Source organism: Pongo pygmaeus, chromosome 19 (genome assembly GCF_028885625.2).
Source record: "Pongo pygmaeus isolate AG05252 chromosome 19, NHGRI_mPonPyg2-v2.0_pri, whole genome shotgun sequence".
Classification (NCBI taxonomy): Eukaryota; Metazoa; Chordata; class Mammalia; order Primates; family Hominidae; genus Pongo; species Pongo pygmaeus.
Genome location: NC_072392.2, coordinates 71,333,259 through 71,347,409, shown reverse-complemented (window position 1 = coordinate 71,347,409; position 14,151 = coordinate 71,333,259). Strand labels below are relative to the sequence as shown.

The window sequence follows — 14,151 nt, the reverse complement described above, 5'->3', positions numbered from 1 at the left end:
GGCCTTAATTTTTGTATTTTTAGTAGAGATGGGGTCTCTCTACTCTCTATGTCAGCCAGGCTGGTTTTGAATTCCTGGCCTCAAGTGATCTGCCTGCCTGATCCTCCAAAAGTGCTAGGATTACAGGTGTGAGCCACCACATTTGGCGGTGAGTTATTGTATAAAGTTTTGACGTGATTTATAGTGTCAGCCTTCTTCCTCTATCCTCACAGAAGGCCTCATGGTGAGTTTGATGTGCATGTTAAAATATATAATTATTGCAATATGTTGTAAGAAATGTTTCCTAATTAAGATTTTTATGAAATTAAAAGTATTTATTTATTTATTTATTTTTTGAGATAGAGTCTCACTCTGTTATCCAGGCTGGAGTGTAGTGGCACGATTTCAGCCCACTGCAATCTCCGCCTCCTGAGTTTAAGCAATTCTCGTGCCTTAGCTCCCTGAGTAGCTGGAATTACAGGCCTATGCCACCTTGCCTGGCTGATTTTTGTATTCTTTTTTTTTTTTTTTTTTTTTGAGACGTAGCCTCACTCTGTCGCCCAGGCTGCAGTGCAGTGCAGTGGTGTGATCTCGGCCCACTGCAAGCTCACCTCCTGGGTTCAAGTGATTCTCCTGCCCCTGCATCCTGAGTAGCTGGGATTACAGGTGTGTGCCACCAGACCTGGCCAATTTTTAGTAGAGATGGGGTTACACCATGTTGGCCAGGCTGATCTCAAACTCCTGACCTCAGGTGGTCCGCCTGCCTCGGCCTCCCAAGGTGCCAAGATTACAGGTGTGAGCCGATGCCCCCAGCCTATTTTTATTTTTTGAGCAGAGTCTCGCTCTCTTGTTCAGGCCGGAGGTCAGTGGTGTAATCATAGCTCACTGCAGCCTCGCTTGACCTCCTGGGCTTAAGGGATCCTCCTCCCTCAGCCTCTCCAGTAGTTAGGACTATAGGTGGGTACCATCACACCCACCTAATTTTTAAATTTTTTTGTGTGTCACTGTGTTGCCCACGCTGGTCTTGAATTTTTGACCTCAAGTAATCCTCCTGCCTCAGCCTCCCAAAGTGTTGGTATTACAGGCATGAGCCACTGTGCCCAGCCCTTTAATAGTTTAAAATCAAGACTTAAGTAGAAAACATTATTTTATTTTGCTCATTGGTTAGATGTAAGTGATGTGAAATACTTAAACATCCATTATTGTTTTTAATATAATTTGGAAAACATGAGTTGCTTTGGATTATTAAAACTTCATTTATTTGTACCATTGATGCATAAATTCTCAGTCTAGGTTTTAGCGAAGTCTGGATTTTAAAAAATTGACTGTGATATTAGTCCAGGTCTTACTAACATAATAATTATTATTATTTGAGAGACACAGAGTCTTGCTCAGTTGCCCAGGATGGAGTGCATCTGCACAATCACAGCTTATTGCAGCCTCAACCTCCTGGGCTCAAGCAGTCCTCCCACTTCAACCTCCCGAGTAGCTGGGACTATAGGCACACACCACAACTCCTGGCCAATTTTTGTATTTTTTGTAGAGATGGGGTTTCGCCATGTTTTCCAGGCTGGTCTCAAACTCCTGGGCTCAAGCGATCCTCTTTGCTTGGCCTCCCAAAGTGCTGGGATTTTAGGTGTGCGCCAACACACCTGGCCAAGTTGTATATACTATTAATCTAGGCTATTTCTGACACTGTTGATTTTTCTTTTCCCCTTAGGTGAGGCAGGCGACTAATCAGATTGTGATGAATTGTGCTGATATTGATATTATTACAGCTTCATATGCGCCAGAAGGAGATGAAGGTAAGAGCTGTTTTCCATTTTAATTTGCTGTCTGCATGTGCATATGTAGGGGGGGTGTGTGTGTGTGTGTGAGAGAGAGAGAGAGAGAGAGAGAGAGAGATTTTCAGGTTAAGACTTCAATGTTTGTTACTTTAGAAATGGGTAAATTCAGCTGGGTGAAGTGGCTCACGCCTATAATCCCAGCACTTTGGGAGGCTGAGGTGAGCAGATCCCTGAGCCCATGAGTTTGAGACCAGCCTGGGCCACATGGCGAAACAAACAAACAAACAAACAAAAATATTAGCTAGGCATAGTGGTGTGTGCCTGTAGTCCCAGCTATTTGGGAGGCTGAGGTGGGAGGATCTATTGAGCGCAGATGACCGAGGCTGCAGTGAGCCATGATTGTGCCACTGCACTCCAGCCTGTGCGACAGAGTGAGACCCTGACTCAAAAAAAGAAAAAGAAAAAAAAGGGTAAAATGTTTATGGGAAATATTGAATAGTATAACCTAACAGTATTGTGAAATAAAGTAAATGTCACAATTTATTCTATTTTTAAATTTATTTTTATTTATTTATTTTTTTGAGACAGTCTTGCTCTGTTGCCCAGGCTGGAGTGCAGTGGCGTGATCTCAGCTCACTGCTATCTCTGCCTCCTGGGTTCAAGCAGTTCTCCCTGCCTCAGCCTCCTGAGTGGCTGAGATTACAGGTGCCCACCACCATACCTAGCTAATTTTTGTATTTTTAATAGAGACAGGGTTTTGCTATGTTGGCCAGGCTGGTCTTGAACTCCTGACCTCAGGTGATCTGCCTGCCTCCCAAAGTGCTGGGATTACAGGTGTGAGCCACCACACCCGGCCAAATGTCGCAATTTAAATTCTACTTCCAAAATTAACTTATTTTGTGATACTAGGGAAATCACATTTTCATAAGTATAAAATGAATATAATATGCATAATAAAGCTGATAAGTTATTTGAAAAATTAAGTACTTTGAACATGAAAGGCTCCTCAAAGAGGCTTCGTTTTTATGTTTTTCTTAAAGTTTTTTTTTCTTTTTGTACTATAGTTTAAAATTGAGATAAGTCATACTCCTAATTCGGAGAAAAACATTTGCTTTATGAGACAATATGAAGATTAGAAGCTAAATAATGGAGTTAGTTATAGGGGAAGAACATGTTAAAAAGAAACATGGTATAGAATGTGGAACTCCATTAGTGTCTATAAAATGAGAACTATTTTAGACCTTATAATTTTAGTATGAAAGTAGTCCATTTTGACTGGAAATCTTATTCCCGTATGAGCTGCTTTTTAAATAGATACCAAATTTGGCATAAACTCTTACAAGTACCTCAGTATTGGAGCTGGATTGCGTTTTACTTTTTTTTTTGAGAGAGTCTCGCTCTGTCACCCAGGCTGGGGGGCAGTGGCATGATCTTAACTACCACAACCTCTGTCTCCTGGTCTCAAGCCATCCTCCCACCTCACCCTCCCAAGTAGCTGATATTACAGGCGTGTACCACCATGCCTGGCTAATATTCGTATTTGTATTTTTTTGTAGATATGGCGGGGAGGGGGGGGGTCTTCCTATATTGCCCAGGCTGGTCTTGAACTCCTGGGCTCAAGGAATCTGACCTCTTTGGCCTCCCAGGTTGCTGAGATTACAGGCAAGAGCCACCACACCTGGTTGCCTTTTTACTTTTGATTTCACCTAGACATTCCTTGTCAAAATGGTTATTGGTTACTCTGAGACTTCTTTAATATAAAATAATTTACGGCTGGGCACGGGCCTGTAATCCCAGCACTTTGGGAGGCCGAGGCGGGCACATCACAAGGTCAGGAGATCAAGACCATCCTGGCTAACTTGGTGAAACCCCGTCTCTACTAAAAATACAAAAAGTTAGCTGGGCCTGGTGGCGGGCGTCTGTGATCCGAGCTACTCGGGAGGTTGAGGCAGGAGAATGGCGTGAACCCGGGAGGCGGAGCTTGCAGTGAGCTGAGATCGCGCCACTGCACTCCAGCCTGGGCGACAGAGCGAGACTCTGTCTCAAAATAAATAAATAAATAAAATAAAATAATTTACACATTTGATCTTTTAACTTATTTTATATTTTGATTTCCTCTCTCCTTTACATTATACTGAAAAGAAGTTTCATTTTAAGGCCTCATAACATTTATGATTTTTTCTTAAACTATTTTGTCTATAGAAAGTCAAAGTAGTAGCAGTTGAACATACTATTCCCAAGAAGTACTTAAGTTCAATTGATCGTAAATTAGATCAAACTGCTGGAAGAACAGATTCTTCAAATAGACTTGAGTGAGTGCCAGCTTTAAAAAAATTGTCTGGTAAATGAAAGAGTGATTATTTAACTTCTTTAACTGTGGAGAAAAATAGAAGTACTTTAGCCAGGTGTATCAAAGCAACAAGGCTTTCTTTGTTGCAGGTAGAGAATGTTTAAATTCGATGTGTGGTTTTAAAGTGGTATGTAGATAGGTAGATCTAGTAATATAAATGTGTGCCTTCCAGCTGGCATGGTTTCAGCTCAAGTTTGTTTTTTATCTTCCTGTACTAAAAATGTCAGGATAGAATTCAGGTGACTGAAAAGTTCTTTTTTTTTTGAGATGGAGTCTCGCTCTGTCACCAAATGATCTTGGCTTGCTGCAACCTCCGCCTCTCGGGTTCAAGCAATTCTCCTGCCTCAGCCTCCTGAGTAGCTGGGATTACAGGCACGTGCCACCACGCCCGGCTAATTTTTGTATTTTTAGTAGAGATGGAGTTTCACCATGTTTATTAGGCTGGTCTTGAACTCCTGGCTTCATGATCCACCCGCCTCAGCCTCCCAAAGTATGGGAATTACAGGCGTGAGCCACCGCGCCCGACCTGACTGAAAAGTTTTGAATATGCATAACCAAATGGTGCTAAGCTCATAATGATCTGTATCTCGCGGAAGCCCAGTTAGTGTTCTTACTAAGAGAGTCAAGAGAGAAATGTAAACTTAATGGAAAAGATTTGAAGAGAGATTCTGATAAAACATTATATTATTTTAGATACATAATATATATTCAATGCTGGGTGCAGTGGCTTACGCCTGTAATCCCAGCACTTTGGGAGGCTGTGGCGGGTGGATCATGAGGTCAGAAGTTCAAGACCAGCCTGGCCAAGATGGTGAAACCCCATCTCTACTAAAAATAAAAAAATTAGCTGGGTATGGTGGCGGGTGCCTGTAATCCCAGCTACTTGAGAGGCTGAGGCGGAGAATTGCTTGAACCCAGGAGGCAGAGGTTGCAGTGAGCCGGGATCATGCCACTGCATTCCAGCCTGGGTGACAGAGACTCTGTCTCAAAAAAAAAAATTTTCCTTCAGAACTAGCTAAGGTACATTTCTCAACGCTTTTCTACCAGAGCAGCAGGAAAAAACCTGAAGTCATGTGTGAGACCATGTAATTTTAGAGTTTAAGAGAATGGGAAGTTGTATGAGTTGTTAAAGTTTGAATTGGGGGCGGCCAGGTGTGGTGGCTCACACTTATAATCCTAGCATTTTGGGAGGGCTAGGTTGGCGGATCACCTGTAGTCAGGAGTTCCAGAACAGCCTGGCCAACATGGTGAAACGCCATCTCTACTAAAAACACAAAAATTAGCTGGGTGTGGTGGCAGGCACCTGTAATTGCAGCTACTTGGGAGACTGAAGGCAGGAGAATCGCCTGAACCCGGGAGGCGGAAGTTGCAGTGAGCGGAGATTGTGTCACTGCACTCCAGCCTGGGCAACAGAGCAAGACTCTGTCTGAAAAAAAAAAAAAAAGTTTTGATTGGGAACAGGGATAGATTTGGCCTTCCATGTATATATAATTAAAAAGAAAGATAAAAGTAAAATCAGAAAATTACTTTTAAGGCATGAAATTGTTGCTTCTTTTAATTTTTTTTTTTTTTTTCTTTTTGAGACGGAGTCTTGCTCTGTCACCCAGGCTGGAGTGCAGTGGCGCAGTCTTGGCTCACTGCAAGCTCTGCCTCCCGGGTTCACGCCATTCTCCTGCCTCAGCCTCCCCAGCAGCTGGGACTACAGGCGCACGCCGCCACGCCCGGCTAATTTTTGTATTTTTAGTAGAGACGGGGTTTTACCGTATTAGCCAGGATGGTCTCGATCTCCTGACCTTGTGATCTGCCCGCCTCGGCCTCCCAAAGTGCTGGGATTAAAGGTGTGAGCCAAAGTGCTGGGATTAAAGGTGCCTGGCCAATTGTTGCTTCTTTGTGTAAGTTTTTATTTGAAGAAAAAGGCCATTTTTTTGTGATATGTGCAGTCATCCTAAAAGACCTATGGGCATGTGGTCTGTTTTTTTGTTTTTTTTTTTTTGAGATGCAGTCTTGCTGTATCGCCCAGGCTGGAGTACAGTGGTGCAATCTTGGCTCACTGCAACTAGTAGAACTAGTAGAACTTTCTTTTTTTTTTTTAAAGAACTTGTTTTAAAATAATCCTTAATAGGCCTTTTATTAACTCTGTTTGGATATTAGTTATGTACCCTTTTCTCTTGCAAAAATGAAAGAGATCATTTCAAGTAGAAATTAAAGGCTTGTTTCTCATCCCTTTAGATATAGTAGTAGTTATACCAGATATATATGTATATATATTTTTATTTATTTATTTTTTTTTGAAACAGAGTTTCACTCTTGTTGCCCAGGCTGGAGTGCAATGGCATGATCTTGTTCACTGCAACCTCTGCCTCCCAGGTTCAAGCAATTCTCCTGCCTCAGCCTCCTGAGTAGCTGGGATCACAGGTGTGCACCACCACCCCCAGCTAATTTTTGTATTTTTAGTAGAGACAGGGTTTCACCATGTTGGCCAGCCTGGTCTCGAACTCGAGACCTCAGGTGATCCACCTACCTCGGCCTCCCAAAGTGCTGAGATTACAGGCATGAGTCACCACGCCTGGCCCAGTTATACCAGATATAAACAAATTTGCTAGTAGTTTAGATTTCTGGAATTGTGCCAACTACACATCAAGAGACTATTTAGTTTTATTGCAGAAGTCAGCATCAGTTTCTTGTTATAAGACAAGACCTGTTTTTACAGACTTTTCTATTTCTCAGTGGAACTTTACTCTGAAGATACACTCTTCCATTTAAATACTAGTTCCAAAACCTACATTATATGGTGGCTGCTTAATAAACATTTAACATTTTGGTTAATTTAAATCTTGTTGATGTGTATACGTGAATAATTAGGCTAAAAGCAGATACCTTTGATTATTGTGAAACTTCAAGTAAATATTGTGTGAAAAGGACCCCTTCTGTCTCACAAATTCTGGCCCCTCAGCTCACTGTCTGAACAGTGATTCCCTTGCATATAATAAATTCCCTTGGCTTATATATAATAATAAATGAAGTTTATTATTTATTTGAACTTTTTACTCTTGTAAATATCAAGGTTCTTTTTGCCTAAGTGGTAATTTGTGTCATTCAAGGAGTTTTTATTAAATATTATTATTATTATTTGAGACAGAGTCTCACTCTTATTGCCCAGGCTGGAGTGCAGTGGCGCGATCTCGGCTCACTACAGCCTCCGTCTCCTGGGTTGAAGTGATTCTTGTGCCTCAGCCTCCCAAGTAGCTGGGATTACAGGTGTGTGCCACCAAACCTGGCTAATTTTTAAATTTTTGTAGAGATGGGGTTTCCCCATTTTGGCCAGGCTGCTCTCAAACTGTTGACCTCAGGTGATCCGCCCACCTTGGCCTCCCAAAGTGCTGGGATTACAGGTGTGAGCCACTGCACCAGACCTTAAATACTCTGTTTAAGTGATAGTTTGATAAGTGTGAACGCAAGTCTGAAATAGGTTTCTTTGCTTGTGAGAAAGTATAACGAATTGCCAAGACAGTAGTGACAAACAGAGGGCATATTTTTCAAAGAGGAAGAGTTTATATAGTGTTAACATTAAGACAAAAGTCTTAAGTTTCTAATTTCTGATCTTGTTTGTTGAGATTTCTTTCTTTTCTTTTTCTTTCTTTTTTTTTTTTGAGACAGGTCTTTCTCTGTTATCCAGGCTGGAATGCAGTGGTGCAATCCTGGCTTACTGCAGCCTCCTGGGCTCAAGTTACTTTCCCACCACAGCCTCCTGAAGAGCTGGGATGGCTGGCATGTGCCACCACACCTGGCTAATTTTTTAATTTTTGTAGAGATGGGGTTTTGCAATGTTCCCCAGGCTGGTCTCAAACTCCAAGACTCAAGCAGTCCTCCTACCTCAGCTTCCCAAAGTGCTGGGATTACAGATCTCAGCCAATGTGCCTGGCCCTTGTTTGGATTTCTATGCTTATCCGTGAAATATATTCTGGTTTCTATGCAGGATAGATCCATTCTCAAACAACCCTTAAGTATCATTAGTTTAAACTGGAGCCAAATAAAGAAATGTCAGCATTAGAAGGAGCAAGTGATAGTTAGCCAGCCCCTTTATTCCTTTTTAGTGCAAATCAGAGATAAAGAACATGAAGTTTGCAGTGTATTTGCATTCTTTCACTTTTACATTTGTTGGTTTTGAATAATATTGAGGGGCTGTCTGATAAAGAACCTGTGTTGGTTTCCATATGGCTATATACAAAGTATATGAGTGTAGAATAGTTTTAAATTTTGTCTTAGTTATATTTGGTAAGTTTTAAAACATTATTTAAATCGCCTTAAGGTGATATGGATTGCTTTAGTGACTGCTGTTTTAGGAATTTAGTTGGCTTATTGCTGAGTATAGAGGGAACGTTTTATCTTCTTTTTAACCTCCAGTTCAGATTAGGTGCCTAACCAAGTGAAACATTTTTCATAATATAATGTTTAATAGTGATAATTATAAAAATAATGATGAGTTTAGTGTTTACTCTATACCAGGCACTAAGTGCATTACATGTTCATGTAGAGAACAACCCTAGGCACAGAGAGGGTATCTACTTTAGGTAATAAAACTGATAAATGTTAGAGCCAGGATTCAAACCCAGGCGGTTTGGATCTAGGGTCCATGTACTTGCCACTCTATTGCCTGTCATTAATGTAACCACACCATATTGCAATTATTTGTTTGTGTCATGGTTGTACTGCTTTTCGATGGAATCTTAAGATCCTTGAGGGGCCGGGCACGGTAGCTCATGGCTGTAATCCCAGCACTTTGGGAGGCCGAGGCGGGTGGCTCACCTAGGGTCAGGAGTTCAAGACCAGCCTGGCCAACATGGTGAAACCCCGTCTCTACTAAAAAAAAAAGTACAAAAATTAGCTGGGCGTGGTGGTAGGCGCCTGTAATCCTAGCTACTCGGGAGGCTGAGGTGGGAGAATTGCTTGAACCCGGGAGGCAGAGGTTGCAGTGAGCCAAGATCGCACCATCGCACTCCAGCCTGAGGGACAAGAGACTTCTCAAAAAAAAAAAAAAAAAGATCCTTGAGGACCAGTAATCATGATTCATTCTTTTTCATTTGTGGTTTTCCCTGGTATCTGACATATAGTAGGGATTTAATAAATATACATTGAATGAAACGAAGAAAATCTAGATAAATGGAGTAAGTCTGTCATACAGTAGTTCTTCCTTATCTATGGCAGATGTGTTCTAAGACCCCCAATGGTATGCCTGAAACCAGATAGTAGCAAAACTTATATATGCTATGTTTTTCCCTATACATATGTACTATGATAAAGTTTAATTTTTACATTAGCAATAGTAAGAAATTAACAATAGCTAATAAAAAATAGAACCATTATAACAATATACTGTAATAAAAGTTACATGAATGTTGTGTGCGTCTCTCTCTCTCTCTTTTTTTTTTTTTGAGACGTTGTTCTGTCGCCCAGGCTGGAGTGCAGTGGTGCGATCTCAGCTCACTGCAACCTCTACCTCCCAGGTTCAAGCGATTCTCCTGCCTCAGCCTCCTGAGTAGCTGGGACTACAGGCACATGCCACCACACCCGGCTAATTTTTTGTGTTTTTAGTAGAGACGGGGTTTCACTGTGTTAGCCAGGATGGTCTCCATCTTCTGACCTCGTGATCTGCCCGCCTCGGCCTCCCAAAGTGCTGGGATTACAGGTGTGAACCACGATATCTTTTTTTTTTTTGAGATGGAGTTTCACTCTTGTTGCCCAGGCTGGAGTGCGATGGTGTGATCTTGGCTCACTGCAACCTCTGCCTCCCGGGTTTAAGCAAGTCTCCTGCCTCAGCCTCCCAAGTAGCTGGGATTACAGGCATGCACCACCACACCTGGCTAATTTTGTATTTTTAGTAGGGACAGGGTTTCTCCATGTTGGTCAGGCTTGTCTCAAACTCCTGACCTCAGGTGAACCTCCCCTGTCAGCCTCGTAAAGTGTTGGGATTACAGGCGTGAGCCACCGCGCCCAGCCAATATCTTCTTTTTAAAAAAAATTATTTCATTTATTTATTTTTAGAGGCAGAGTCTCACTCTGTTGCCCAGGTTGGAGTGCAGTGGTGCCATCGTATCTCACTGCAGCCTCAAACTGCTGGGCTCAAGTAATCCTCCTGCTTCAGCCTCCCAGTTAGCTAGGACTATAGGTATGCACCAACACACCCAGCTAATTTGTAAAAAATTTTTTGTGAGTCAGGTCTGGCTTTATTGCTGAAGTTGGTCTTGAACTCCTGGCTTCAAGCGATCCTCCTGCCTCAGCCTCCCAAAGTGCTAGGATTACAGGCATGAGCCACTGTGCTTAGCCTCTCTTATAGTATCTTATTGTATTATACTCACCCTTCTTCTTTGACGTTTCCAAACTGCTAGCATCACTACTCTTGTGCTTTGAGGCCATTATTAAGTACAATAAAGGTTACTTGAACACAAGCCTTGTGATACATTGACAGTCAATCTGATAACTGAGATGGCTACTAGGTGACTAATGGGCTGGGTAGCATATACAGCATGGATACGTCGGAGAAAGGGATGATTCATGTTCTGGGCAGAATGGAATGGGAGGGCCCAAGATTTCATCACACTATTCAGAACAGTACAGTTTAAAACTTATGAATTGTTTGTTTCTGGAATTTTCCATTTAATATTTTCAGACTGTGGTTGACTCTAGGTAATTGAAACTGGAAAGTGAAACTGCGGATAAGGGGGGACTTGTCAGGTCTGCATTTCTTCATGTGCTCTATCCTATTAACTTTATGGGTAACACAATTATTTTGTATTTGAGATTATTTTGTTACCAGCTTTAACTTGTATTTTACTTCCCTTTGAGGACTACCATCAAGATACTTACTAATTGTAAAGATTCTTTACGGTGTTCTAAATATTAAGAAAATGGAGAGCATAAAAAACTGCTGTAAATTATGTAGTTTTGCATTAAATGTAGAGAAAACACTGATTGCATAATGTTAGCAACATTGTAGTGTATGCTGTTCTTTTTTTTTTTTTTGAGATGGAGTTTCGCTCTTATTGCCCAGGCTGGAGTGCAATGGCATGATTTCGGCTCACCGTAACCTCAGCCTCCCGGGTTCAAGTGATTCTCCTGCCTCAGCCTCCTGCCTCAGCCTCAGATTACAGGCATGCACCACCATACCCAGCTAATTTTGTATTTTTAGTAGAGATGGGGTTTATCCATGTTTGTCAGGCTTGTCTCGAACCTCCGACCACAGGTGATCCGCCTGCCTCAGCCTTCCGCAGTGCTGGGATTACAGGCACAAGCCACCGCGCCCGGCCATTATGCTGCTCTTAAGTGTGAAGCTGGAAGAGTTAGCTGTTCTCCAAATCAATGCTTCCTAACTTTTTTTCAAGGCATTAGTAGAAACTGATGTTTTCCTGGTACATAAGGAAGAGGAGGCCCACAACTGGAGGGTATCAGAGATGTTTCATTGCTCTAGGCTCTACCAGGCTGATCCAAGGGCCAAGGGAATTATTATCTTGATAAACCTGTAATCCATGTTTGGATCTGCCACAGTTAGGGAAGCTCTGCTATAGTTTCAAGTTAATAAAATTAGAAGGGAAGTTAAGTAGTAGTCAGGGCTCATTTTATTTATTTGTGCCTTCTGTTTTATTTATTTATTTATTTATTTTGAGATGGAGTCTTGCGCTGGCATGACCTCGGCTCACTACAACCTCTGCCTCCCGGGTTCAAGCAATTCTCTTGCCTCTGCCTCCCAAGTAGCTGGGACTACAGACACAGACCACCACGCCTGGCTAATTTTTGTATTTTTAGTAGAGATGGGGTTTCCCCATATTGACCAGGCTGGTCTCGAACTCCTGACCTTGTGATCCACCTGCCGTGGTCTCCCAAAGTGCTGGGATTACAGGCATGAGCCACTGCACCCAGCCTGTTTTACTTTTTTCTTGATCCCAGATCTTTTTCAGTTTTCTTGCTTTTTTTTTTTTTTAAAGAACCATTGCTTTGTAGACCTCAGTTGACTATTATTTCCTTATTAACTTCTACTTCCTTTGGGTTTACTTTGCAAGGTTTTTTTTTTTTTTTTTTTTTTTGAGACGGAGTCTCGCTCTGTCACCCAGGCTGGAGTGCAGTGGCGTGATCTTGGCTCACTGCAATCCCTGCCTTCTGGTTTCAAGTGATTCTTATGCCTCAGCCTCCTGAGAGCTAGGATTACAGGCATGTGCCACCACACCCAGCTAATTTTTGTCTTTTTAGTAGAGGCGGGGTTTTACCATGTTGGTCAAGCTGGTCTCAAACTCCTGACCTCAAGTGATCCATTCGCCTTGGCCTCCCAAAGTGCTGGGATTACAGGTGTGAGCCACCGCCACCGTGCCCAGTCTACTTTGCAGATTTTAAAAAACTTCTTTAGGCTGGTCCCAGTGCAGTGGTGTTTATAACTCATCAATCATAGCCAGTTACAGATTTCTTTATTCCTTCTTCACTCCCACTGCTTCACTTGACTTCCCTTAAAAAAAACAAAAAACAAACAGAAGTCTTGAGATGGATGTTTGGCTTATTACTTTTCAGTCCTTCTTTCTAGTATATTCATTTAAATTATAAATTTTCATCCTAAAAATGTACTGCTTTTAGCTGCAGCCCACACTTTTTTTGGTTTGTTTGTTTTGGGGGAAATTCTCCAGGCAGTAGTTCTGGCTGTTGTTGCTTGCTGCTGCTTCTTTCCTATTTTTGTTGATTGCTTTGTGAGAGTACCTGTAATGTTGACATACTATAAAGGGTACATCTTAAAATATGTAATTTGATAAGTTTTCTCATGAATGTAACCAGGTAATGAACATATTCATCACCCCAGAACATTTCCTCATGCCCCTTTATAATCCTTTTCTCCCCTTTTCCCTGCTCCTTCCCCAGGCAATTATGATTTGATTCCATGTTTTTTCTTTTTTTTTTTTTTTTGGACAGAGTCTCTGTCGCTCAGGCTGGGGTACAGTGGCTCTATCTCAGCCTACTGCTACCTCTACCTCCCGGGTTCAAGCAATTCTTGTGCCTCAGCCTCCCAAGTAACTGGGACTTCAGGTGTACCCCACCACACCTGGCTCATTTTTGTGGGTTTTTATTTGTATTAATTAATTAATTTTTATTTATTTATTTAGAGATGGAGTCTCGCTCTGCTGCCCAGGCTGGAGTGTAGTGGTGTGATCTCGGCTCACTGCAACCTCCGCCTCCCAGGTTCAGGCAGTTCTCCTGCCTCAGCCTCCCAAATAGCTGGGATTACAGGCTTGTGCCACCATTCCTGGCTAATTTTTTTTATTTTTAGTAGAGATGGGGTTTCATCATGTTGGCCAGGCTGTTCTTGAGCTCCTGACCTCAAGTGATCCACCTGCTTCAGCCTCCAAAGTGCTGGGATTACAGGCATGAGCCACCACACCTGGCCCACCCCTCACTTTTTTTTTTGAGACGGAGTCTCGCTCTGTCACCCATGATGGAGTACAGTGGCTAGATCTCGGCTCACTGCAATCTCTGCCTCCTGGGTTCAAGCGATTCTCCTGTTTCAGCCTCCCAGGTAGCTGGGATTACATGCACCCGCCACCACGCCTGGCTAATTTTTGTGTTTTTGTAGAGACGGGGTTTCACCATGTTGGCCAGGCTGGTCTTGAACTCCTGTCCTCAGGTGATCTGCCTGCTTTGGCCTCCCGAAGTGCTGGGATTACAGGTGTGAGCCACCATACGTGGCAATTCCATGTTTTTTTAACATGTAGTGTTTTTGTTGTTTGTTTGTTTCTTTTGAGACAGGGTCTCACTCTGTCGCTCAGACTAGAGTGCAGTGGTACAATCACAGCTCACTACAGCCCTGACCTCCTGGGTGCAAGTGATCCTCCAACCTCAGCCTCCTGAGTACCTGGGACTGAAGGTGTGTGCCACCATGCCTGGCTAATTTAAAAAAATTTTTGTAGAGACGGGGTCTTACTATGTTGCCCTGGCTGTTCTTGATCTCCAAGGCTCAAACAATCCTCCAGCCTCAGTCTCCCAAAGCACTGGGATTAGAGGTGT

The 14,151-nt window shown here is 42.5% G+C and overlaps 2 protein-coding genes across 4 annotated transcripts in view; one reads left to right on the top strand and one right to left on the bottom strand.

Annotated features, from left to right (window-relative positions):
• The window catches only part of NPEPPS (aminopeptidase puromycin sensitive), a 94,772-nt gene that overhangs the window by 12,690 nt on the left and 67,931 nt on the right, over positions 1 to 14,151 (top strand). For all 3 annotated transcript variants that reach the window (XM_054456054.2, XM_054456058.2, XM_063657155.1), the window contains exon 2: positions 1,700 to 1,784. In XM_054456054.2, coding sequence (XP_054312029.1) covers positions 1,700 to 1,784 — 85 coding nt within the window. The remainder of the gene's footprint in view (positions 1 to 1,699; positions 1,785 to 14,151) is intronic.
• Positions 12,553 to 14,151, bottom strand: part of LOC129017592 (uncharacterized) — a 96,106-nt gene continuing 94,507 nt past the window's right edge. The window contains exon 3 of the mRNA XM_063657160.1: positions 12,553 to 12,607. Within this exon, the coding sequence (XP_063513230.1) occupies positions 12,595 to 12,607 (13 nt within the window). The 3' untranslated portion in view covers positions 12,553 to 12,594. The remainder of the gene's footprint in view (positions 12,608 to 14,151) is intronic.